The 26,812-nt window shown below is 50.0% G+C and overlaps 1 protein-coding gene across 5 annotated transcripts in view; it reads right to left on the reverse strand.

The window, feature by feature from the left end:
- The window catches only part of RGS9 (regulator of G protein signaling 9), an 81,195-nt gene that overhangs the window by 14,214 nt on the left and 40,169 nt on the right, over window positions 1–26,812 (reverse strand). For 4 of the 5 annotated variants that reach the window (XM_057501648.1, XM_057501647.1, XM_057501646.1 and 1 more), the window contains 8 exons: window positions 24,926–25,007; window positions 19,297–19,368; window positions 11,418–11,447; window positions 10,662–10,723; window positions 8,703–8,816; window positions 5,687–5,802; window positions 2,421–2,508; window positions 378–516 (listed from right to left, as the gene is read on the reverse strand). In XM_057501648.1, the coding sequence (XP_057357631.1) occupies window positions 378–516; window positions 2,421–2,508; window positions 5,687–5,802; window positions 8,703–8,816; window positions 10,662–10,723; window positions 11,418–11,447; window positions 19,297–19,368; window positions 24,926–25,007 (703 nt within the window). The remainder of the gene's footprint in view (window positions 1–377; window positions 517–2,420; window positions 2,509–5,686; window positions 5,803–8,702; window positions 8,817–10,661; window positions 10,724–11,417; window positions 11,448–19,296; window positions 19,369–24,925; window positions 25,008–26,812) is intronic. The other variant, XM_057501645.1, reaches the window with a different exon arrangement.

Here is a 26,812-nt window from a genome sequence, read left to right on the forward strand (position 1 = left end):
CTCTGGAGAGCAAGTGGCCTATGACACAAAGGTCCATGCTTTGCACAGTGAGACCTCAGAAGCCCTCAGTATATAACCACAGCTGGAGCAATATTAGCATCGCCAGTGTCATTACTGCCGTCCCGCTACTGCCGTGAGGGCCTTAGGAACGCCCACGGCATCCACAGGTGGTCCACCCCAGCCAGCGAGCCTGGGGCCCATGGAGGTTCCAGCCCAGCGGACAGGTGGGAGGGACAGCTAACAATTCTGCACCCCAACACCAGCAATGCAGCAGCCACACATCACCTCCATCTTCCCCGTACCTAAAGAACATTTCAGGTACCTGGGAAGGGAAAGGCTCCCTGGGCCCAGGTATCCTCAGCGCACCTCCCACCTACCTTCTTCATGAGCATGTAGATGTGGGTTTGTGCAGCATCCAGCACATAGCGGTGGGGACGCCTCAGCCCCCTGACGGTGACGTCCATGGTTTTGCCATCTATGTTTATCCATCGCCTCGCCCCTGGGGCCAGGAATAGCCTGGAGCCGGGAGGAAAACGTTAGCAGAAGCAGCTAAAGTAATTCCGTTGATGAAAAGCTCACAGCTGCTTGGGAGGGAGGGGACCTGCGATGACAGCAACTCCTTTTTAAGAAGACACTAGAGTCTGAACAGGTTGTCAAGCAACATTTCCTAGAAGCAAGAGAACAGCCACGCCAGGATTGGGGGTATGAATATTTAACTTTGTTGTTCCCAACCTCTAGGAGAGAGACCCAAGGAGTCGGTAGGGTAACCCAGCCACCTGGGTGAAGAATCCAGCTTCCCACCTAATGCCTCCAGCCTCCGTTTACCAGGATCTGGGGCCCACCGGGAAGTCGGCTAAGACACCTTCCAAATAGGTGTTTCAGGCCTCTGCTCTCCCTTGGCCCAGCTTGGATGTATTTGGAGATGAATCTCAAATGCTGCATAAGGAATGACCGGGGCATCCTTGCTGGTGGCCCCAGTAAGAACCCAGACTTGGCCACACTTCCTGCGTCTTGCAGCCCTGGGGAGTTCGGGGGCCGGGGCTCTCCAACGTGCCCCATTCTGAGTCATTGCCGGGTTAAAAATACTCACATGGGTATTTGGCCACACTCCTGAGATGCACATTAAAATTTTGGAATTCAGATGGAGATTACACAGCTGGGGAACTGGGGAAGGAAGGAAGTTGGTATAAAGGCGGCAAGTTTCCTTACAGATTTTTGGACTTAGGAGTTCTGTGTGCGTCATTGTGCATGAGGTGGTCGGGCACCACTGTTCTGAGAAAGGATGTCCTGGGACCTTCCTGGACGGACAACCCCCCTCACCCCCACTTTTCTTGGTGAGCAGTCTCTCCCTGTGCAGGGGGCAGGGGAGATTCTGAGGAAGTACAGGAGCCCCTAAGTGGGAGGAGGGGGACCTCAGTTTCTCCCCTTAGACGTTAGTGCCTCTGAAATAGGGATGGTCCATCGAGTGCATCTGAGGGAAGGACACCGGAGGTCCGAGAGGATAAATGCCCATCCGGCCCGCTGCCCGAAGCTCAGTACCACAGTCCAGCGGCCACGGAGGGCTGGTTGCAGCATGGTGATTGGGCTCCAAGAACCCAGATAAGCTAAATGCACTGGGCCTCAGAGCCTAAGACAGTGTCCACGATGGCCAGGGCAGAGAGGGACAGGAGGGATGGCTCCATGGCAGGACAGGGAGCCCCGAGCTGGGGGCAGGGGCAGAGATTTAGACAGCTCCGCACCCTAGTACTGCTAGTGCTCTCAACACACTGCCTGTCTCCTATCCACCCTGCCATTAGAGGCAGAACTAGTCCTCTTTAACTGGAACCCTGGGATCTTCAGTAACACGAAGGGTAATCTGGAGGCGAGGCAGGCCTGGAGAGGAACAGGCTTATTGCTACACCGAGCAAGGGTGGGGTGGGGCAAGAGCCATTAGATGCAGAATAAGAGCTGTGCCCACATTTGCACCCCAAGCTGGGCTTGTTGTCCCAGACGCTCCAGGGCCCTCCCTGGCCCTCACTTCTCTAAGATGGCCTGGGAACCAGGTTTTCCCATCACACCTATTTGCTCTCTTCTCTCTCTCAAACACACACATGCAGACACATACCTCTCAGGAGACCTAAAGCGTTTTTGTCAAAGACAAAGCACTCTGACTGTAACCCAGGGCAGCTTGCTCTTTTAACTCCTGAGCACATTCCCCTAGGAGCCAGAATAACGGCATCCATCTCGCTTGCTTTCCTTCCAAGGAGCTGCCAGGCCTTCCAAACAGCAGTGAGGTATTTGTAGCAGGGCAGGTGCATGACTGAGGCCGACGCGAGAGATGTGGTAACCCCTGATCTATCTCCGACCTCAAACCTCAAACGCAATGGGGTGGCCAGCAGGGGGCCCATGGGGACACTCCCAACAGTCTCACTAATCCTCACTTGTAAATCTCCTCTGCTTTCTCCTTGACCTTGGACTGATCTCCATACTTCAGATCCTCACAGGCTTCCCAGAATCCCAGATTCTCCCCTGCACGGGGAGGAGGGGGTCCACGCAGATGGGAGCCAGGCGGGAAGCAAGACAGGAGAAGAAAAGGGGAAAGAAAAGAAACAGATTAGCTGGATAGATCCATCTTCTCTTCTGCAAAACGAGCTCTGGCACCTCCTTAAGTCGAACAAAACACTCTCTTAGAGAAGGAGCCGCAGGGGAGGACTGTACCCTAGTGATCGCTCCAGCACACTCTTTGAAATGAACTCTGGCGCCACCACGCCTGCAGCCACACGTGCCTACTGTGAACACTGCTCATGATACCCCCCCGCCCCCCAAGGCTGTCACGTTCTTTTTTGTCCTAGAATCTGGCTGTATCAAATATTACTTGAACAAGTTCACATGTGATTAGGCTTGTGAACATGTGTGCTACCCAACAGGCTTTCTTCGTGAAGGCCCCTGTTTACTTTGCTCACGTTCAATGACTGCCCATGACTTCTGCCTCCTTTGTTTGCAGAGACCCCGTCTTTTATAGCCCCCCAACAGGGCATATTCCAGCCTTTGTGTACACGTGTGTGTACATATATGCACATGTGCATTGTGTGCATACACCTGTGTGAATGCACGTGTGTACACTATATGTGTGTGTGTGTGTGTGTCTGTGTGTCTGTGTGAATTGCAGCATGCCCCGGTGTGGGGAAGTGGACAAGAGCTTGCCCTCCTCTCTTTTCACAGCATTTTTTGAAAAGCTTCCAGGTATCTCAGGAAAAGGCTGTCCAATCCTAAGCTAACTCTACTGAGGTCTTTCCTCTTCACATGAACTTCAGGGTGTTCTTGGGACTGAGATCACAGGCATAAGTCAACAGGCCAGCGGTGCCCTGCTGTCACCTCACCCATGGCAAAAGGCAGTCAGTTGCTTGGGGTTAAATTTAAATGAACGATTACTCACAGTACCCAAAAGGCGGAAACAACCCAAATGTCCATCAGCAGATGAACAGATACACCAAATGTGGTGCACACATATAAAGGAATATCATATTAAAAAGGAACAAAATTCTGACTCGTGCTACAACTTGGATGAACCTTGAAAACATTATGCTTAGTGACAGAAGTCACACACAAACGGACAAAAACTGTATCACTCCACTGATACGAGGTACCTAGGATCATCAGATTCAGAGACAGAATGTAGAATGACAGTTGTCAGGAGCTGGGGAGGCAGGAATGGGGAGTAAGTGCTTAATGGGGCAGGAGTCCGTTTGAAGAAGATGAGACAGATGACAGTGATGGTTGCACAACAGTGTGAATGTACTTAATGCTACGGTGCTGCACACTTAAAAATGGCTAAAATGGTAAATTTTATCATATGACTATTTTACCTCCATAAAAAGATTGAAAGGGCATGCAAAAATGTGTACATGAAAGTTGATAGCAGTATATTCATAAAAGCCAAAAAGTCTAAACAACCCAAATGCCCACCAGCTGATGAATGGATAAATAAAAAGTGAATATCCATACAATGGAATACTATTCCATCACGAAAAGGAATGCAGACTGATACTTGCTACAGTGTGGATGAACCTAGGAAACACTGAGCTATGTGAAAAAGACCAAAGACCACATATTTCATGATTCCATTTACATGAAATGTCCAGAACAGGCAAATCCATGAAGATAAAAATAAACTAATGTTTGCCTTGGACCAGTGGGGAAGGGAGCAGCGGGAAGCAGAAGGCAGAGGAATAGGGAATGACTTCTAATGGGTAAGGGGTTTCTTTTTGAGGTGGTGAGAATGTTCTAGAATTATATAGTGGTATTGGTTTCACAATTTTGTGAGCATACTAAAAACCAACTGAATTATACACTTTTAAAGGATTATAACATGTGAGTTACATGGTACATGAATTTACAGTATGTGAAGTGTATCTTGATTTTTTTTTAAATTTTCATGAGCAAATTGATGATTCATTCGCCGAGTTCGTACCTGGAGCCTCGGGAATCTCAGGAGGCGGTCACCAAAAGTGCTATTTAAATAACGCAGGTTGTCTTTTCCAAGGATTCTCATTGTTACCAGGCAATGGGTGGGATAAGCTCAGGGTGGGGTTCGCCACTTTGCCACTAGATGGCACCCTATCCACTTATTCTCCAGCTGCTTCTGGCTGGCTGGCTCTAAACCCCTTCCCTTTCCCATCCGTCTATTCTGGGTTTTATTATATCATGGCAGTTAGGCTTGACTGGGGAGAAGGGTTTTCAAGAACCCAGATTTTAATGTAATTTACTGCACGAGGCAGTCAAATCAGACATGTTAATGGCAGGTCCCATGGGATTAGTGTCAAGAGCAACCCCACAGACAAGTGAGCCTTGGGTAGCAAGCTGCTAAATAACAAAGCTCAAATGGGATCTCCCCTGGGCTGGGGACTCAGGAAGGAAGTAAACAAATTCCACGAAGGCACATATTTTAATGAAGGTGATGAAGCCAACTGAGTGCTCAGCCTGAAGAAGTTGGTCCTAATTCTGGCCTTTGATTTTCCCAGATGTTTCTCGGTGCAAGTGCCTATCACGGTGAGGACACCCAGAGATGGGTTATCAAATGTGGCCCCACCCACGGCATTAAAACCCGCACACCCCTGAGCCCCTGAAGGGAGCAGGCCAGGAGCGAGGTGGCGGTCGTGGCCACATTTAGACCCACCTGGAAAGTTTTCAAGACTACAGCGATTCCACACCAAACCAATTATAAGGGAACCTCTGGGAATAGGACCCGGGCAAACATGTTTTCAGATATCCCCCAGCAAACTGAATGCACAGCCAGAGTAGAGAAGCCTGCGCTGGAGGAAACCAGGCTCTGGGACAGAGAGAGAAAGCTTGCTTTTCCATCAGCTCCCAGAGGAGCTGCATTGGGAGGCAGGGGACCCAGGAGTTCATGGGCTGGTGACCCAGGACCAGGGTGAGGAAGTGAGGGCAGCCAGAGGGGAGGGTCCTGTGGAAAACTGAACACTAGAGTGGATTCTGTGCACAGATGCAATTCCCCACCCACCAGACCATGGGACCTCTAGGAGCCGACGGAAAGGATGGGTCCAAGGAACACCTGCTGAAGGGCGTGCATGAGAACATCCATGAAAACATCTGGTAAGAATCCTCAAAACCCTGTGTGACGCATTACAAGAGTGTTTCTAGAAGTAAAAAAAAAAAGTACATATATATTAAAAAATCAAAGACCCACCACTGAACTCTTTCTTGAGAAAATACTGGAAGCTCTGGCGACCCTTGGGGTCCCGGATCAGTTCACTGAAGTTGAAGGCCCATCGTTCCACCCGCATCTTGGTTGGGATTTCCACCCTGCAAGGACAAGGATTTGGACATTGCACACAAGACAGGGGCTGCACCAGGCAGTCCTGGGTTGGGGTGAGGGGCCCCACAGACGGGGCTCAGCCCAGCCCTCCCCCAGTCTCCATCCCTGCACAAATGCACAATCCAAGTAATGACCTGTTAGGAGAGTGCAGCCTCAGCCAGGCGCCCTGGGCCTCGTACCAGGAACTGGCTGCCCCGAAAGCGAGGAGGATGCCTACAGTAGCCACCCTCACACTCCAGCCCAGTTCCTTAGCCTTCAGGGCATGAGAACACGAGTGCCCCCTCCAAGGCCTGTGGAGACTGGCCATCTGAGGTCAGGCTGCCACACCAGGCCAGGAAGGCCTTCCAGACCACCCCTGGTGAGGGGTGCTGTGGCCGCTGCCATGCCCCCTGGTGCCACCTCCCCACCGAAGCATCTGGTGGGAGTCGGTGGTTCTCCCTGTAGCTGCTGCCTTCAAGCCACACACCCCAGGTAGACCCCCTGTGCCATCTCTGCATCCCCCCAGAGCTCCCGGATGCAAGTTCCCCTGCACTTCTGTGTTTTCAAAGGTCTCCTTGATCCCAGGTAGTACATTCGGGCCAGCTAGCTGAGGTTGAACATTCTAGAAAACCAGGAAAATAATTGGTGTTCCTCCTATTCCTTATGGAATTCTCCATAACCCAGCACATCCCCCAGGAAACAGGTTTCCAAGCCCCGGACACACGTCTCACTGATGCAGCAGCTAGAGCCCTGGCTGGGTGCAATTCATGTCCACGGAATCTAAGACCAGCCAAGAAAGCTTATATTTTCCATAACAGGGTGAAAACAGTACAATTCCATAATAACATTAATGCCACCATTTAGGGGAGCGTCACCACCTGTGAGGCACTGTGATTCACACATACAACTGGGGGCTTCCAGAGAACACTGCTAGCTGAATACCATCATCTCCTTTCATCACTGAGAAGACCAAAGCTCAGAGAGGTTAAATACTTGCCAGTGCTCACACAGTAAGCAGACCCAGAGTGAAACAGTGATGTGCAAACTTCAGTGTACATCCGAAACAGCTGGAAGACTCATTTAAATGCAAGACTGCTGGGTGCCAGCCCCTCAGCTTCTGACTCACTGGGGGTGGGTGGAGCCCAGGAACTGGCATTTCTAACGCGTTCCCTGGTGATGCTGAGGCTGCTGGTCCAGGGACCCCCACCCTGGGAACCGGTGCTCTAAACCAGTCTCGGGAGCCCTGGCTGCTCATGAAAGTCAATGGGAGCTTTTAAAAACCTCTGGTGGCAGTAAGGGGGTAACCCAGGCCGACCACATGAGAGGCTTGAGGGGTAACGGCTGGATATGCATCTTTGTTGTTTTCTTAGGCTTCCCAGGTAATTTCAATACAAAAGTCTAAATGGCTAAGAACAAGGCTTCCTGGTTTCAGTGGGGCCCACATTTGGCATCCACCCAGTACTCCCCTGACCAGGGGCTCCCTTTTCTTTTCACCAGCAAAGCTCCACCTCAAAGCTTCAATACCGCACTCTCCATTTCCTTGAAAATTCAGCAGCTGTCCACGTTTCCCTCCCAAGCCCTCCAAGGACAATGCTTTGCCAGGCCCTGGCTTCTCTGGACAGCTGAATTCTGCACATCTTTGTCCACAAGGAGATTCGGGTCACCTCTCTTACCAGGCACTTCTCATACACTGGGAGACAGGCATAGGTTCCTGAAAACCATCCTCGTAACTAGAGCCCCCCAGAGGGTGGTTCTAGAGTCTCTGGCTTGGCGGTTGGCACTAGTAGGTAGGGGGCCCCAAACTCCAAATGAGTGCCCTCCTCCACCCTTCAGCTGCCCACAGCAGGCTCCATGGAATAGGTGAAAGGGGTCCCAGCTATGCCTCCTATGTGGCTGGATCTGTGCTACCTACACATTCTCCACGCCTTCCGAGATGATGGCCTTGGCACTGACCTAAGACCTCAGCTGGGCTCTGTACCCGATGCTCTCTTCCCCATCACCCCACCTGCCCTATGCACGCATACCAGCTCCTGCCCTCTCCTCCTCCTCCACCTTTCCCTGACTTGACAGCCGTGCCCTTCTCATCCTCCTCCCTTTGGTGGCTTCTCCTCTCCTTCTGTATTTCTGCCTCTGCCCCTCTTCTGAACAGATTTATGCAGACCCAGGTGCAACATCCACAAACAGGGCAAAGGGATGAGTGGCATCCTTGCCAAGGCGGGGCTGGGGCCCTGCCTCCAGGAGCTTATTTTTATTCTAACTAGACATAAAAAATGCAGAGCCATAAAGGGGATTGTTTCCTTCTCAAGGACAATATATTGTTAGACAAAGAGTTATCCCTTGGCGCAGCGGTTCCACCCCTAGGCATACACCCAGGAGAAACCAAAACATGCCCACATGAACACCTGCGCAGGAATGCTCACAGCGCACTAGTCCTAACAGCTGAAAGGCAGAGACAAGCCACATGTCCATCAGCTGAGGAATGAGTAAACAAAAGGTGGTGTATCCATACAGTAAACATTATTCAGCCACAAACAGGGACTGAGTACTAATTCATGCTACACTATGGATGAACCTTGGAAGCACTGTGCTCAGTGAAAAAAGCTAGCTACAAAAGGCCACATGTTACATGATCCCATTTATACGAAATGTCCAGGATAGGCGGCAAAGCCACAGGGACAGGAAGGGTTAGGGGTTCCCCAGGGATGGAAGGGTTTGGAGGTGGAGAACAGCGGTATAGGGTTTCTCATTCAGGCGATGAAATGTTTTAAAATTGATGTGATGATGTTGCCCAACTCTAGAAATGTAGTAAAAAACTGAATTATACACTTGAAATGGGTGAATTGTATGGCCTGTGAATTAGGACCCAAAAAGCTATTTAAAAATAAAACACCAATATACCAATGCATACAATTTGGCGTTTAAGTCCCAGAACTGGGTGTCATCTGTTATCCAAGGATTGCTAGGCAGGCAGCCTGACATGATGGCATCATTGGACAAAAACTGCTCACTGTATTTGACGATCCTGAAAAGTAAATGGAAAACAGTGTCCTCAAAGTTGAACACCCAAGAGGCAGAATGAGTCCTCAGGCTAATTGACCGGCCTGTCCTCCTTTTCCCGTATTGATTTAGTCACATACTTATTTCCTTCTTCTGAAAAAAAAATGCTCTAATAGCTCTTAGGATTGGCAGAAATTTAACAAGATCTGTCCCTATTCTACTTGTGAAACAAAACTCTGTCTCCCAATCCTGTCCCTTTGCAATTTCTCTGCACCTATTTCAGGAAAATAAGGCCTCTTCGTATTTTTTATCATGAATTTTCAAAATTCAAAGCTGACTCAAACAGGTGGCTTGGCACCATCAAAAGCACAAGATTGCCACACTGGGCTCCACCCTTTGTCCAAATAATCCAGGTTTAGAGATTTAGGCTCATTACTTAAAACTTGTGTTTTCCTTGAGGTGTGAATCCCACACTCACGAATGTGGATAGGAATTGATTTATTCTATTTGAGTTAGACCTTCTGAGTCAACACACCTTCTGGTATGTGGGCAGTTTGGAGAACCCTGCCATGGCCCCACTCCATCGATGGGGAATTGTTCCCACAGTATTTCACAAGGCACCTGCCACAACGTCTGCCCACAGCCCTGAGATTTTGATAGAACAGAACCTGCACCTGGGAGAGATACCAGAGCCCTAGGTTTACAGTTCTGTGCAGAACTCAAGCCCCTTGGTTTCATTTCTCCTAAGACCCTCTGATTCTTAAATCAGACTTTACAAAAGCGGGACAACTGAAGAGGAGAAAAAGGAACTGTGCACAAGTTGAACACTAATGATGTTGAAACAATGGTAATGAGGCTCAGAGACAAATAAAAATTGGAAAGTGGGTCTAAGACGTGTCCAATAGCCTTTGAGTCTCCTTCAATGTCCCTTCTGTTTGGTTTCATAGAACTAGGTTTCTAGAATATCTGAGTGGACACTTTTAACTTTACCGTAGAACAAAGATTATCATTAGAACCCAAAGTGAGCACCCACTGAGTACACGGGCACACTGTCCCCAGGGACCAGGCTCAGGGGCAGCAGACAGAAGTTGCTGAAAAATGTGGGTGAGAGCATGGCACATTTGCTCAGGCAGGGGATGTTTTTGGATACAGGGGAATTTGGGAAGATGTAGAGATATTTGAAGACTTTTACAAGACAGTACCCCCTAACCATATCAGAAGAAAGGGCCTAGAAAAATCCCAGCGCCTTCCATCCCACTGTGATCAGTACCACTACTCAAGTCGTAGTCAGAATAAATGATTCATCACGTTGTGCCTCCCCAGGAATAAGCCAAGACCACTTTCATGTGTCAGAGTAATCTCAGAATTAGCAAGGTAGTCCTAGGACTAGATCAAGGTAGCCTGAATATTCAATAAATCAAATGTAAAGTTGCCATTTGTCCTAATTGCATTTTAATTCAAAGATTAACAATGGGCATTTAACAGTCCACCAAACCAGTAAACATAACCCACATAGCTCTAATAAATCTGAGTGCGTAATGACAGGAACACAAGCTTCTGTGGAACCCCCAGAGTCAGTCCCTGAACTTTGGACTCCTCCCACTTTCTCCATCTACACATTAGTGAATTCCAGGAAAGATGACAGACTTGTATAGACCCTCACCTATCCCCTGCCTACCCCAAGATAAGACATGGAGACCTATGTTGAGTGAAGAACTAGGAACTTCATCCTCTAGAGATGGGTTCTGTCCCTCAGCATCCTTTAGGATCTTAAGTCCACCATGGTTGGTCAGGTCTGCCTTAAAGCAGAGCTGTCCTCTTGCCTACCTATTGCCCAGACCTCAGCAAGACCACCAAATTAGCAACCTACCCTCCAAGGGACACCGAAGACTTCACTGTGGACCTCAGTAAGGCCTGCTGGTAATACATGATCTGGAAGAGACACAACTGTTAAAAGATGCCCAACCTCCCCACCCTTCAGTATCACGAACACCAGCACTTGCATAAGGCCATCGGAACGACAGCATTCCCTCAAGCCAGCCACCTCAGTACCCATAGGACACACAAGCCCACAGTAGACACCAAACCCCAAATTAGGGTCCCCTGTTACTCATCATGTGTTAGTCTGGGAAAAGGCACTAATGAAAAAAAGTTCTAAAGGCCATTAAATCGAGACACGGGTACAACGCTTAGCTCTTCCCTCATGAGCCTCTGGCGGACAGAGCAGGTCTAACCTCAGTGGCCAATGCTTCCCAGGGCTCTATCTTGGACCCTGGACACAAGATTTGTCAAAATTGGAAGTGTGCCACTCTGGAAAGATTCTGCACAGCCCCAGAATTGTAGAAGCAGGTGCCAGCATGGGGGTGCAGACCCGGTGAGGCATTTGCTCCCACATCCCTCCGGATCTGTGCCTTCTGAGGGTGTTTTGAATCCTGAATCTCAGCATCAGCCCCATTCAGATCTTATAAAAGATGTCATTCTGTGCTGCCCATTAATTTGGAAACAATTGTTTGAACATTACACACTGTTTTCATTTCATTACTGCATGCAGAACACAAAGTCAGAGTATACATAATTTGTTAGGGGATTTAAAACCAAACTTCCTTGGGACTCGGTGACTAATTACCTCTTTTTTGATGGCAGTGATTGTTTGTTTCTGGAAAACAAAGAAGCAAAAACCATTAAACAGATGTCATTAGATCATCACAGCTCAAATACCCATTTCCCATTTTAAGAAATAAAAATCATTCCCCATAAGAAAGCTGTCCACCTTTTCTTACTTAAAAGATAGAGAATTTCTCCCATCACCATCAATTCCACCCTATTCTGCACAACCACTGGAGAATTAGATCAACTAAGAGCTTTGGTGATTTACCACTGTAACTTTACACTGTTCTCCTAAAAGCCGAGATGAATCAAAGATGAAGTTTGGGGTAGTTCCCACGTACCACGTGCCTGCAGAGCCTCCTTAAATGGGATGAGACACAAAGATGGGGGACACTGCCCTGGAGCTTGAGTGTGGGCTCTTTTCTCGCAGGAAAGTGCCCTGAATGAACGGTGAGATTCGTTCCTTAGGAATTTGTAACAAGCTGGCCAAGGCCACAGGCCGAAAGAACAGGTGCCAACTTTCCAAAACGAAAGCACACAATTGAAAGACTCCAATGCAGGGTCACAGCAAGCTGAGTTCCCGGGCTGAGCAATAATATGGAAGAGCCTATCAGGCCCCATCCTCCCGCTGAAACTACTGAAGCAAGTTCACACCAGGGATGGGCTGCAGGGCATCCTCCCTCCAGAGCTTTTGAGTTACAGTAGAGAAAGGCTGGCTCCCAAGAGGAACTCCATGTTTAGGCTCTTAGAAGCTCCTGGAAGCCATTCAGACGCACCCCCTCCTAACATCTACCATATGACATGCTTCCTCGGTACCACGTTTTTGCTCCATGCAACTCTTGAAAAGGAGATTGGGCATGGCTGGTGATGCCAGGCTCGGTCTTCCTGCACTGGGCTGTGTCCAGGGGCTGCTTGGTGCTCATTCGTGGACTTCAAGGTGATGATCTCAATTCCCTAACTCAGCTCTTCACTCAGAATAGAGTCAGAGTCCAAGGAAGACACTATTTCCCTTAGCCAGTGTGCAAAGTACTGGTCCGGGACCCACTGACAAGGCATGAAGGAGAGTTCTATCTGGAACGTCATAGATTCGCCTCTCCTTTCTCAGCCCTGCTGGGTTTCATTTGGCTACATTATATTGCTTTTGTGTAACTGCTTTTCACAAGAAATCACTTTTCCTGGGTGGTGGAGCAGAGAGAGCTATCTCAGGAAGGTAAAGCTCAAGGAGGTGTGTTTTGGACTCAAGACACACCCTGACTTCCTCCTTCACGGCACTTAACACAATTATATTTATATAATTGCTTGTGTGACTCTTTTGTTTAATATGCATATCACCCACTCTGCACTATGAAGAGCAGAGCAACTATTCTATCTTCCCAAGCATAATGGCTGAGGCAAAGTAGATGCTCCATAAATAGCAAATAAATGATGACTGTGTGTGCATGGAGGCCTAGAAAAATGGAGATGTATTCTAAGCTTACCAGAATATTTTTCCACTTAAAAAGTTGAAGACACTCCCCAAATATGCCAAAGGTTTTGGCAACCATTTTGCTCCCATTCTCCATCTACAGGAGGCCCTCTTTTACAAGACACACATCTCAGGTAGAAAAAGGACCCTGGGGCCAGAGTAGATTTGCATTTGAATCTAGTATAATCAGATTTTTCTGTTAGAGTCTGCTAAAGTGGATTAAGAATAGTATCTACTGGTCCATGCCCTCTGCTCAAAGGGGAAATTGGACTTTTGGGTAATTACTAACCACTTAGCAGTTAGTACATAGCAATTCACACCATTCCGGGCCCTTACAGAGTTTAAGGGAGGAGGGTTTTATTACTCTGAGAGGTTACAGGCAACTTTCTCTACATTCCCAAGTTGGTAATTGGCTGAGCCAGGATTCCAACCTACATCTGCCCTTGGAAACACTGAGAGTGATCCCCGAAAACAAAATACCTCACTCTCTTCAGCAATTCCTTCCTTGCTCTAAAGCTGAGGATACTGCCGAATGGAAGACACAATCCAGCCATTTAATTTAAAATCTAAACAAAAAGAGAGCTAAATTCCCAATCACAAGATGCAATGCAAACACGGGAAACCCTCTTTAATCAACACTAATGATGGTAAAGCAAATCCCCCGCTATAAGATCTGGGGATCTAAGGCCTAGCATGGTGACTATAATTAAGATATTCTACTATATACTGCAAGGTCATTAAGAGAGTGAATCTTAAATGTTATCACCACACACACCAAAAAAATCATCATTATGTGAGGGGATAGGGGTGTTAGCTGACCTCATTGTGGTAATCATTCTGCAATATATACAGGTATCTATTCAGCATATTTATACACCTTACATTTACATATGTTATAGGTCAATAATATCTCAACAAATCTGTGCGATAAAAAAAAAACCACCAAAGATGGTAAAGATCATAATGGTACTAGGCCTGTGCTCAGCAGCCAGCATGATAAACACCCTCCAGCAAAGCGCTGCAGCTCAAGATCAAACTTCCTGTCGGCAGGGCTCTGTCAGCAGGCTCCTGAGCGCACAGCAGTTTGATGAGCCAGATTCTCACTCTGCCCTGATGTTCTCTGGGGTCCGTGGGGAGCTATCCTTGCAAGACAATCACATGCACGCTCACATATTGGTCTAATAATGTCTGTTTCTGGGGCATTTCAGTCTTCAGGGTTTTAACATTTTTTTAATGTTAATCCACTGTATTTGATTTTATGACCCTGCTAGGGCTCTGCATCAGTGCTGTGCTTTGCTGTTCTCTGATTCCCAGAATTACCAGCCACCCTCTGGGAGTCAGCCTTCCCTGCCTCTACCTCAGATTGTCCACGTGGATTTTAGTATTTATTTCTAGGGTTAAAAATACCTTTCTGTGGGGTCAGCTTCCTCTAGAATGACAGATAGGGTCTCTCTGTCCTTTATGGGTGGGTGTTACGTGTATTGGTGCATGTTGGGGGAGTGTTCTGAGCTTTTCTAAAAGATGGAGAGAAAATCTGACTGGGGGTGTTGGCGGATAAGGCTTAGGAAAGAGTATGGACTTTGGCCCCAGGCCAAGGTCAAAATCCTGCTTCTGTTACTCACTGGCAACATAATTTTGGGAGTAATTTAGCATTTCAAAGCTTCCGTTTCCTCATTTGTGAAAGTGGTTAGAGAAATGGGGATTAAATGAGATAATAGACGTGGGTATCTGGCATAGAGCAGAGACTCAACATACAACAGTTACTGACTGGATTCCATAGGCCACTGCTGAGAGTACACAGGGTATCGTTTTAGCCCTAATTACAAGATAAAATACAGGACGCCTAGGCAATATTGGGGACATACTTATACTAAACATTTATTCATTATTCACCTGAAATTTAAATTTAACTTGGCATGCTGCATTTTATTTGCTAATTCTCATAGACCTGTATCAATATTATTATGACTTAGTCCAAGGCCTAAGAAACACTGATTTAAAGTGAAGTTATTTTTAGAAATACACATACACACACACACATGCACATTTCTAAGCAAGTCAAAGAAAACCACCTCACAATAAAATAAGAAATAAACATTTTTTTCACCCAGGAATTCATGCACAAATTCCTTGCTTTCTCAACAGGTGGCCCTCCTGGAGAGAAGCCACTTCTTTATTCTTTGTCTGGGTGACACACTTGTTATGGCAAGATGTTCTGCCTAAGGAATCCTCAAATGCTCTGCAACCTTGGATTTCTAACATTTTTCACTTGGAGATTTGCCCAGATAGGTGTGTACCTAGAGCTAGTTTACAGAGCACCATGGCTGGTTTTTGACCTTGAACCCAGATGCAGGTTGTAGACAATCACAGGGCAGGAGGGGTCAGCACCATGGCCTGAGAGGGTCAAAAGTCAGAACCCAGGAAACACGGGAACTGAAATGGTTAACACAAAGCCGGCAAGAGACTGGGAGGCAGCCAGGTGTCCAAGGAGACAAGGATTTGAGATTATGATCATCTGAAGTCAAATCTCTGTCCTGCCCATATTCCTGATCAGGTCGAGGCAGGTCGGCCTACAAAATTCTCAGGGGCCCAGTGCAAAATGAAAATGCAGGGCCTTGTCCAAGAGAAATGAAGGATTTTAAGACAGTGACAGAACATTAAACAAAATGGGGCCAACTGAGTGTGATTGGTGGGCCAGAGCATAGGACACCTACTGGGTGCAGGACCAAAGGGTGTGGTTGGGACAGGAACTGAAAAAACTGGGAATTTGCTCCTGGCTGGGTCAGGTGGGCCAAAGTGCTCAACTTAACTCTGCTTCCGTTTTGTCATAAGAAAAATGAAACTAATACCACCTCTCCTCTCCTACCAAGCTACTGTAAGAACGTAATGAAAGCCAGCAAAGCTTCTGGAAGCTGCATAACAGACATTAGAACTCATCAGGCAGGATACAGTGTGAGCCTGGGTGCCCTTCAGCCCACGTTCAAATCCCGGCTTCCCCACTTCTGAGCCGTGTGTCTAGGATGAGCTGCTTAATCTCCTAGCCCGGCACAACCACGAAACAGATGCTAATAATGCTCGTGACCCCAGAAGGTGGCTATGAGTCCTGGCTGAGCTGGGACAAGCCATGAAACGTGCAGCCCTGAGCCTGGCACACAAGGGGCTGTGGGCAGGGCTCAGCCATGAGAGTTGGCTGGCACCAGCCACACAGGAGCCCAGGAAGAAGGCAGCATGTCCCAGCTGGTGGGAGGACCTGGGGGCTTCCTCTCTCCGAGGGCTCCAGGCTGAGGGCTGGGCAGAGCACACTATTTAATGCTGTGGAGCTGTACTTGGTCTTGTACCCAGACACCCGAGTGCATGCCAGTGTAGACTGCTGTTCTCAGCAGCTGTTTAGCAGACTAGGCAGGGAGGTCAGAGTTGGTGGGTATCTTCCTCCCTCCACCTCCAGCCAGTGTGGAAGTATGAGACGGTGTAAGGACAGAAGAAGAAATCAGCTGGGTATACGGTCCAGGGTGCCCATAAATCATCTCCCAAGTGGCATGGTGGTGGTCACAGCGCTGATGATAGCTGTTGTTGGCGAACCTCTCCGTGTTGGACACCACGCCAGACACTTGGTGTAAATGAGCTCACGTAATCCTCTGAGAAAGGATTCTTCCCAAGTTATAGATGAGGAAACTGAGGCTCTCAATGGCTCAAGAGCTTGTCCAAGATCACACATGCAGGGAGTGGCAGAGCTGGGATTCGCCGCATGCCAGAGCTCCCTTCAGCACATCGCACCCGCCCTCTCGCACGGTGACCCTGTTGGGTCGGAGGAGGACGGGCCAGCCCTGGGCACACCATCACCTCCAGTCGGGCTAGCGCCCGGCTGCCACTCAGTCTCCCCCCTGCAGGGCCAAATTCTCTCTGAAATAAGGAGAAAGTGGAGGGCTGTGCATGCTTGGCACCCCCATATGACTCACAGTGTTGGAAACAAGAGAGGACATGCTCTCTGGGTGTGGTCCCTGACCCCTGGCCAGATCCTCCCAGGGCTGGACAGCCACACCAACCAGCGGCCATCAGCCTGAAGAAGTGGGTCACCCAGGCCCCTAGACACCTGCCAGTCTAACAGCCTCCTTTCCTATGCTCAACGGTGTTTTTATCTTTTGGGTTATTTGCCTCCATTTAAGGAAAGCAGATACCTTTTCCAGAATTTACTAATTCTCAGAAATGGCCTCTCTCTTCAAACCAGCACCGTGAGCTCTTCTCTGCAATGAGACAAACCTCTGGGCCCTCTGCACACCCAAGGCCCCATGGGGACACTTCATGTTCTCTCAATCCTCTCCTCTCAGGGCAGATAAACCCCAAAAAACAGGGGATACATAGTTTAACTGTGGGAATGTGGCACACAGATTAAACACAGCACCAGCCTGCATCCCCCTAATAGCTGGATCTGGATCTACCCCCAGCACTGGGACTGGCTGGGCTGGAGGGGCCAGGAGGGGCCCTGCTTGTGCAAAAATGACGGTTCTTTATTCTTCTGAATGTTCCACAGCAGCCAGAGTGCAGACAGGAGAAAGAGAGCTGGGGGAAGACAGAGAGAGAGAGAAGATGACAGGTAGGCAAAAGTGGAAGCATTCCCCGTGTCACCCTCGCCCAGGGACAGCCCTCAGCCTCAGGAGGCACCCACAGGCTCTCGCCCTGGGCTGAGACTACTGCTGGCACCCGGCTAGAGCTGGGTTTTGAAAGCCAGAAGGCTCTCCTCCTAGCCTGCCTGCCAGTGAGCCTGAAGATGCATCCTCAGGGGAGAGATGTCCAACTGTGCTCCCTGGAAGTTACCCCACAGAAGCACGGCGGATGGAGCAGTGCAGGTCTCAGCTCTCCTCCCGGAGCTGAACTAAAGGTCCCCCACCGCCACACTTACGTACACACACAGATGAGCAAGATCCTGGCTGGCTGGGGTCAGAGTGGGGGCTGTGCCTTCCACCTCTACCCTCCCCACACACCCCAGAAAGGATCCCAGAGCTGCCAGTCATCCACCAAAAAAAAAGGAGAATCTTCCCCCCGGTTCAGTATTTTCCAGGATGATTTTGTTTCCGTGGCAACCAAGCATACAAGGCCTCAGCAATTATCTGCCATCTGACAAAGGGAACGTAGAAAAGGCCGTTGAAGGCTGACAGTGCCACACATGTACCAGAGGAGGGCTCATCTTGTGCTGCAGACAAGGGACCTAGCGATGCCCCTGGGTGACACCCTCTGGGTGCCCAACGGACTCCATCCCTAAATCTGGGCCTCTAACTCCCTCACACAGGGGGCCAGTGGGGGTGGCAGCCAGTCCTCAGGGCCATCCTGAGTCCCAGGTCCCAGGGGCAGAAGTGCACACCAACAGAGCTGCCTTGCCACCTTTCTCCTGTTCCTTCCTCTCCCCCTTGGACCTCCTTCTTCCTTCTTTCCTGGCACAGCTCCCCCAGCTCCCCCATTTGCCTTTAGGACACACTAGGCTAAAGAGTTCCCTGACCCTTTACTGCCCAAAGACAACCCTGGACAGAAAGCAATGAAACCATCTAAGATGAATTTAAATAGGGTTTAGGCTGTTTCACTGGCATCAGAGGTTCTCAGCCCAGGCAGTCCTGACCTCCAGGGTACACTGGACAACGCCTGGAGACATTTCTGATGGTCAGAACTGGGAGGCGGGCAGGGAAAAGCATGGGGCTACTGGCCTCTAGTGGGTAGAGGCCAGGGGCACCACTAAACATCCTACAGTGTGCAGGAGAGCCCCAAAGAATTATCTGGCCCCAAATAACAGTGCCACAGGTAAGAAACCCTCACCTGGATGCTCGCTATTTCAACAGCTTATGAATTACATCTCTTTCAATAAAAAGACATCATAAGAAATTGGCCATCCATCATACATGGTGGCCTACTTGGGGAAAGGGTCCTTTTAAAATAAAAAGCATAGGAGAATCTTTGCAAAGATATCACTCCAATGAGATGCAAAGGAAATTGTGACATTTCAGGTCCTGTCATGTGGGTTAAAATTAAAACAAAAGTTGATGCAAAGATCTTAAGCCTGAGGACTATAGTCTTCAGCGGGTAAGGCAACAGGCTGAAACTGTGTGTAAAATGTCTGTCTATGTATCTTCGGGTGGAATGGGTTCATAACGTTCATCAGATTTTTAAAGGGGGGAGTGGCTCGGCAAAGTCTGAAAATGAACCATCTAGATCCCATTTGCGCTGACCTGCCCCTGACATTCTCTGTCTCTCTTCATGCAGGACGCTTGCCATGGCCTCGCTCCTCCCAACACTGATATCACAGAGCCCAAACCTCCTCCTCGCTTTGTAAGTCTCAGGGAGAGATAGCACTGCCCCTACAGACAAGAATAGACAACAGACACGCGGACACCTCCCCAGCCCAAGAACCTGATCTAGGCTTTGTCCACAGGGTGCAGCAGAGACCTACCTGATTTACCTGAACTTCATTCGGATTGGTCACTCGGTCCAGGCCATAGTCTAGCACGCTGTTCATTCCTGGCTGAATGGAATAAAAACAAAATAAGGATCACTCCTGGGAGAGTCTCCAGTTTCTGATTAACCTTGGATGGTGGCCAAGCAGCTCATTGTGAGACTGAACTGAGAAGGGCTTGTGGCCTAGCCTGCAGGGTGCCGTGAGGGTGTGTAAGACTCTCTGGGTGAGCTGGTGAGCTTCATGGGGCTGTTCGGCTATCATGGCATCCCCAGAACGTAATACAGTGGGAGGGACGGATGGATGGATGGGTGGGTTGATGGATGGATGGGTAGATGGATGGATGGATGGGTGGGTGGATGGAGGGAGGGTGGGTTGATGGGTAGATGAGTGGGTAGGTGGGTGGAAAGATGGATGGATGGATAGATAGATGGATGGATGGATGGGTGGATGGATGGATGGATGATAGATAGATGGATAGATGGATGGATGGAGGGAAGGTGGGTTGATGGGTAGATGAGCGGGTGGGTGGGTGGGTGGGTGGAAAGATGGATGGATGGATGAAAGGAAGGCTGGATGGCTAAGTAACGCTCAAACTCGGTATGCACTCATTGGGATTAGCACAGCGGACTCCCAGACGGCTGCAGCACACCTTCCCCACCCCCCACAGTGCGGTGCTATGGAGAGTCCAGCCCTCAGTCAGGCACCTCTGGGTTCCAGTCCTAGTTCTGCCAATTCTTAGCTCTGAGGAAGACCTTGGAAACTACTTCTTCCCTCTGCACTCATTATCCCTTCTGAGAAATGGAGACGATCCCTCCTACCCTCAGGTTCTCATGAGGAACTGGCAAGACCGGGTGTGGAGCCCTCAGCAGAGGGTAGCTATTGCTCAGCAAGGGCTTGCATCCGTGTTCAGATCCTGCCTGTAAAGGCCTGGCCCAAAGCTGGGTCTCTCTTGTCAGTTCCCTTCCACACCAGGCAGCCAACTCCCCAGCCAATGAGCCTTGGTCTGTCTCTGCTCCCCGAGGCCAGCAATCTGGGGCTTCCACTTCCCTCTCTGTTAGTCTGGTACCAACAGCCGCCAGGTTCTCTACACATGTGATGAGGCAGGCTGACCGCAGTGAAGCAGAGGCAGGAAGTGACTGGGCTTTCCCCCACCAGACGCAGCTTTACCAGTAGGATAAGCTACATTTTTAGCTAGGAACGAGGGTTGCTAAATAAAATATAGGATACTTGGTTAAGTCTGAATTTCAGATAGACAACAAATAATGTGGATATATAACTTCATGTATAAATATATTCCATAGTTTTAATATAAATATACAGCAATTATAAAAACATTGGGACAGAAATCATTTGCTGTTTATCTGAAATTCAAGTTTAACTAGGCATCCTCTTAATTGCAAAATCCGGCAAGTTAGCTCAATGGGCTCCTAAGGGGAGCAAATATAAGACTAGGCAAGAAAGAAATAGGGAAGAGGACAGAGAAAGGGAGTGGCCATCCTCACCCTAGTTGTTACATGTGGACCACAGTCAACAAATATTCATCAGGCACTTACTAGAACTGACACTGCTCGGCCCTGGGGCGCCCCGGGTGAATGTGACATGAGACCCCATCTCAAGGCACTTCCGGTCACTCAGCAATTAATCTCAGAAATGTGACAAATGCTAGGAAGCCAGCCCAGCGGGATTTAACCTAGCATGGGTTGGGGGGGAGTTGTGGCTATCAGAACCTGTGTCTCTACCTAGCGTGGGTTCTAGGAATCACTTCTTTCTGGTTCAGAGAAATCCCCCCAGGGTAGCTGAAGACGGACTTGACACACGTGCACATGCCCACACTCACACGGGCCCACGCCCTGCTGCCGCGACAACCGCTGGCTCTCGACGCACTCCTGCCTCAGCAGCTTCCTGCGGCTGCCTGCTCGAGTCTTGAATTCGCTCTCCAGCTCCTTCCTTTGAGCTTGCCCCCACTCTGATGGATTTGGCTGCCCTGTGCCCAGCAGTGCACCTGCACAGCACTGATCAGCACCAGATGGCCTTGGGCTCTCGGAGCTGTGGGCACCCAGCAGGCTTCACTATTCTGCAGCCTGTCCGGTGCCAGCCCCTCCTGGCTTCCCCAGCGCTGCAGACGGCCGGCATGCCCCTCTGGCTGCCCTGCTGCTCGGGGTCTTGCCTCCTCTCGGCGTCTCTGCAGGTCTCAGTTGTTGCGGTCACCATGCTCTGCCTTCAGAGTTCCCCAGGGGGCTGCCTCTCCAGGCCCCACTCATTCATTCACTCATCAGGTGGCCTACGGGCTGTGTTTCCCATGACAGTCACAGAGCCACTGCTGACACAGTTCCTGGCACGTAAGAGGGTGCTCACGCCAAGACAACCCAGAGCTGACTGTCAGTGCACAGGAAACAAGGGCAGGTCCTTGCGGTGGGCTGCCAGCAGATAAGGAGACGTGAAGATATACAGCCCCAGTGCCATGCACAGGAAACCCTCCAGAGGTGGGCAAGCCTCCCCCTTCAACCAGAAGAACTGTGAATTTCAGAGGGGTGGTGGGGGAACTCCCTGAGAACACCCCTTGGGCATAAGCCAAAAAGGCAGTTTGCTAAACGCTTTATGATTTAGGAGACAACAGGACCTCTGTAGACCCAACAACCACTCCACGAAGGGGCCACATTCCCAGGATCAGTATTCCAGAGCAGGGCCAGTGCGGGGGCCAACGTACACTTCTTGGTGACACTCCACCACATCCCTACGGTCCCTTCTCGTGTTCTCCTGGAATGGCAATTTGGATTTTGAGCTGCTTGGGAGAGCGACCACATGTGGGTACCCCTCCCTCAGCAGCAGCATATCAGGTAAACGCCAGCTCTGCACAAGCTCCTGGCCTCCCTGAGCCTTGATCTCCCCACCTGGTTAAAGGGGGTGATAACACTCCCCCCTTCACCACATTGCCACCACAGAGATGGGATCATCCATGCCAAGAGCTCAACAGAGGCACGGAGCAGGTGCTCAGTGACTCTTGGCGGTTATTTTATGCCCAGTGCCTAACTCCTTGGCTGGCACAGAGTCACGGCCTCAGAAGGTTTCACAGATTAATGAACAGACAGCAAACAGGAGGATGAATCAGTTCAGGAACTGCAAGCCGTGTCCCACATGAGAGCAGCTGGGCACAGCCAGTTGGCATACTGGCTGCTCAAACCTCCGCAGAGCCAAGGGCTCTGTTTGCCCGGCTGGCTTCTCTCCCGCTGAACTGACAGCTTGCCGGGTCTCCTGGAGACAGTCTGACAGCCCCTACGCGCCCGGGTTCCCTGGGCTTGTCAGTCAGACTGCTCAGTTTCTAGGCTGACGCCGATTTCACCCAGGATGCTCTTCCAACAGGACACGTTCCTGATCCTAATGCTCCCAGGCCATGACCCTGGGTGCTTCAGGAAAGTCAGGGAGACCAGGACCCAGACGTGCTCCACCTCACTTTGCCTGCTGGTCCAGTTCTGACTTAGGGCAGCAGCGATGCCTACGGGATGGGAAGAGCAGTTCTGTGCCCGAGGATTTTTACAACTGCTCCTAGTACATCAAAGCCTCATTTTGAGCTTGGCATCCCAGCGCTACCAAAGAGGGACCAGGCACTTTGAACCCTGGCACCCTGTTGGCTAGAGCAGCCGTGATTCACACAATGCTCCAGTGACCAAGGAGGTATGGAAGGGCCTTACACACACTAAGACATCACGCGACATTGTCAGGGCAGCAGAGAGCATAGAGGCTGGGGCGGGTGGTGCTCTGCAGCCTGGGGGTTGGGGTCCTCTGGCACCCACTAGCAGTGTAACTCTGGCCAATCGGTAACATCCCTGAGACTCAGCTTCCTGATCAGCACAACAGGACTAATAATAGCACCTTCCACACAGGGCTGCAACGATGAGATGAGATAGTGCGTGCAGACTGATGCTTACGCAGCACCCAGCACGCTGGGAGTTCCCCATTCAGGCCTGCCCCATGGCAATGATGGGGAAATGACAATGGTGGTGATGGAGGTGGAGAAAATGGAGGTGGCGGGGAGGAGGGGGTGGAGACAGTAATCACAGAGACAGGATGCCATGTTTAAGTACTTCTGCATCCTGCTGTGAAGAGCCACTCAGCCATTTGCCTGGTGAGGGGCTGAGCGCATACCCCAGGGGAAGTGGGCAGAACTCAGAAAATCTGCTTTTCATTTTATTCCCTTACAGGCCCCCTGAGTGCAGGGACAGAGAGGAGGAGAGACATCTGGGGCAGATCATGTGCACAACCAGTCTGTGTTGCTTTATAAGGGATGCCAGGCAGTCACACTAGCATTCCCACATCACAGTCTCTGCATGTGATTTGGAAGCCATTCTCCACCCTGCAGGGAACAGGACTCCCTCTGTCATGGATGCCACTAGGCACCAGGACATCCTGCCTGATGCACGGCTTGCCCATTTGCCCATATCCTCACCAAGGATCCCTCTTTAGGAACAGACGACCGAATGCCAGCTGAACAATGTACGCTCCCTTCCCCAACAAAGCCCTCATTCCTGAGCTACCAACAGGGAGGTATATGCTTGGCTCTGTTTCCCTAGGACCCTGGGCTCAGTCACCCACACTCATCCAGCCCCCAGGGACCTATGATGAGCACCGGCTAATGGGTTACCTAGAGGAGGTGCCCTGAAGCCAAACCAAACAAGCTTCTTGGGGATCCACCCCAGGGCTTTAACTCTGGCAACCCACACCAATGGCCCCACGACCAATGTCTGCTTTCAATGGAGAAAGAAAATTAGCAAAACAGCCAAAATATGATGGGCTCGAAGTTCAAAAATCCAGAAGCTTTGGCACCATGACACACCCAGTTCCCTTTCTGGTCCTGAGAATCTGACTACCAGGCAGGCAAAGAAACTAAAGGAGGAAGAGGAAGAACTTTCATTTTAAATGCCTCGCTTTTCAGAATCCCTTCCACGTCCGGGGACCCGCAGGCAGCATGTGGGTCTGCACAGGAGTGAGCCAAGACGGCAGAGCTACCCCAGTGGGAGGGGGTCACAGCCTGCTTCCCTGCGCTGGGGGAGGAGGCTACCGTCACCCAGCAATGAGCTGTGACCAGTTCCATCACTTGTGCACAGCTTGTCTCTCTTGGCCACTTAACATCCCAAAGCCAGATATGCAGTGTGCATTAAGCAATGAGGCTCAGCACACATTTATGCCCCCTGGCATCCTCCCATCTCAGCCTGCTGGGCCTGGAGCTAGAAAAGGAAAAGAGGAGGGACCAGGAGACACAGGCGTGGCTTTGGCTATGCAAGCTTCCACTTCTCTACAGCATTTTATACGTTTGCTTTGGAGCCCGTGTTCGAGTTTCTTCTATATTCCTTTTCTCAGGTATTGTAGAAAAAAAAAGAAAAATTGCTAGCCCTCATAAAAGGCCAACTCATTCAGGTCTCAGGTAACTCCACTTGGAGTCAGCACCAGCACAGGACTCCATGCAGGCGGTCTATTTCCTCTCCCAGCCACAAGGTACTTGGTGCAAACCAGACAGTGAGGTGCAATTCCAGCCCCAGTGAGAGATGAGCCACACAAGGGACAGTGAGGACGGGGTGGAGTGGGGAGCCTATAGGAGGTGGCCGGACCCAGGGAGGACAGTACTCACAGGGCAGCGGTGGACCAGCCAATATGCCTTCTCCTGGCAATCCAGTGCGTACCTGTCCGCTCTATTCCTTTCCTTTCCAGCCCTGAAAACCCAAACGCCATGTTAAAGGCCAGGTACACTTTGCATCTTTTGCTCAGTGACAGGCCACATTCTTGATGACCCAGACCACCCTCCCAATCTGTCCAAATAATCTGTTTGCCATAATAATAATAAAACCAGCAAACACTAATATCACACCTGCATGTGAGGCACCCTAAGTACTTTTACACATATTAACTCATTTAATCCTCCCAGTGACCTTTTCTCACTTTGAAGTTCGGAGGATTGAAGCAAAAAGAGGTAGCACGCCCCACTGAGGGCCCCACTGTCAGCAAGTGGCAGAAGTGGGGCTGGAACCCGGGAGTCAGGCCCCAGCACCCAGCTCTGCCTGAGACCTCCGTTCTATGAAGCAAGCACGCCACCCTGACAAGCCCCCCAGTCGAGCATGTCCCCCAGCTTCAAGGCCGGAGCGAGCCCGGATGCCACTGGGATGACAAATGACCACCTGGCTTCTGAATTCTTCCCTGCTTTACTAGACCTCATAGTCAACATCTAGATGAGTGGGCAGCAAGCAACGGCAGAGCCCATGATGGGGAGATGCCGCTCAGGGGGGTCCTTGTCTCTCCCTCCGTGTTAGTTCCTCTCTGTCACTTCAAAGAGTTTGTGCCCCATCAGGGCTTTTCTGAGCCTAATTACTGTAAGAGGTATTTCTTTTCCTTCTTATCTCTCAGCCTCCCCCTTTCCCATTACAGATAGAAAACGATGCCCTGCTTTCGTCCCCCAGGAGCCAGGCAGCATTCAAGATCGTGCCACAGGCCCCACTCAGCACCATTTCCACGGCGACCTGCGCTCACTGGTCATGCTTGTTTTCCCTGGGAACGTGCATGATGCACACGCCCTCTACAAGACAGTGTCAGCGGATTTATTTGCCAGCTAATGCAGTGTGAATAACACCATAACATCTTAACATCCAGAGAGCCAGATGGGTGGGGGGGTGCCGCTCCAGTGCGATGTTTTGCAGCCTCCTCTGGAAATTAAATGTAAACACTGGTGCTCCGACTTCCCTTTGCCAGCCTAACTGGATCTTCTACCAGGTTAACTACCCTGTGTTCTCAGGAGGATGGGCCACAGATGTCCCGAGGCACTGTGGGCTTCCATGATGCTGGACAGCTTTGTAAATAGGGTCTATCACTAACTCATTGCCATGGTTCTTTCTGGCTTCATGCTTCTGCTCTAACGTGATAGATGTTGGAGGGCAGTTGTGATGCGTGGAACCCCAGAGAACCAGTAAACGAGGAATAACATTAGTTTGTCACAGTATGATCTTTTCTAGTAACGGTATCATTTAATCATTCATTTATTCATGCATTTATTCATCTCCCACTGTGTTCCAGGCTCTGGGAGTGCCGGTGAAACAAACTGAATGGCTGTGTCCCCCCTAAATGTATGCATCGAAGCCCTAACCCCCAGTCTGATGCTATCTGGGGATGGGGCCTTGGAGAGGTAATTAGAGTTTAGAGGTCATTAAATGAGGTCAGGAGGGTGGGGCCCTTATGCTGGGATTGATGCTCTGGTAATAGGAAATGCTAGAGAACTTCCCTCTCTCTTTCTCTTTCTCAACAGGAAGGCAGCTGCCTGTAAGCCAGCAAGAGAGTTCTCACCGGAAACCCAAACCTGCCAGAACCTTAAGCTTGTGCTTTCCAGCCTCCAGAACTAAGAGAAAATAAATGACTTTCTCTCCCCACCCACCATCCTCTGACACTGGGCTTAACCATATGAGCTCCTTTGGCCAAAGAATTTGAGCAGAAGCAATGTGCGTCACTTGTGACCCACACAGGCTCTCGCTCC

The sequence above is a fragment of the Manis pentadactyla genome, chromosome 4, assembly GCF_030020395.1.
Source record: "Manis pentadactyla isolate mManPen7 chromosome 4, mManPen7.hap1, whole genome shotgun sequence".
NCBI classification, from domain to species: Eukaryota; Metazoa; Chordata; class Mammalia; order Pholidota; family Manidae; genus Manis; species Manis pentadactyla.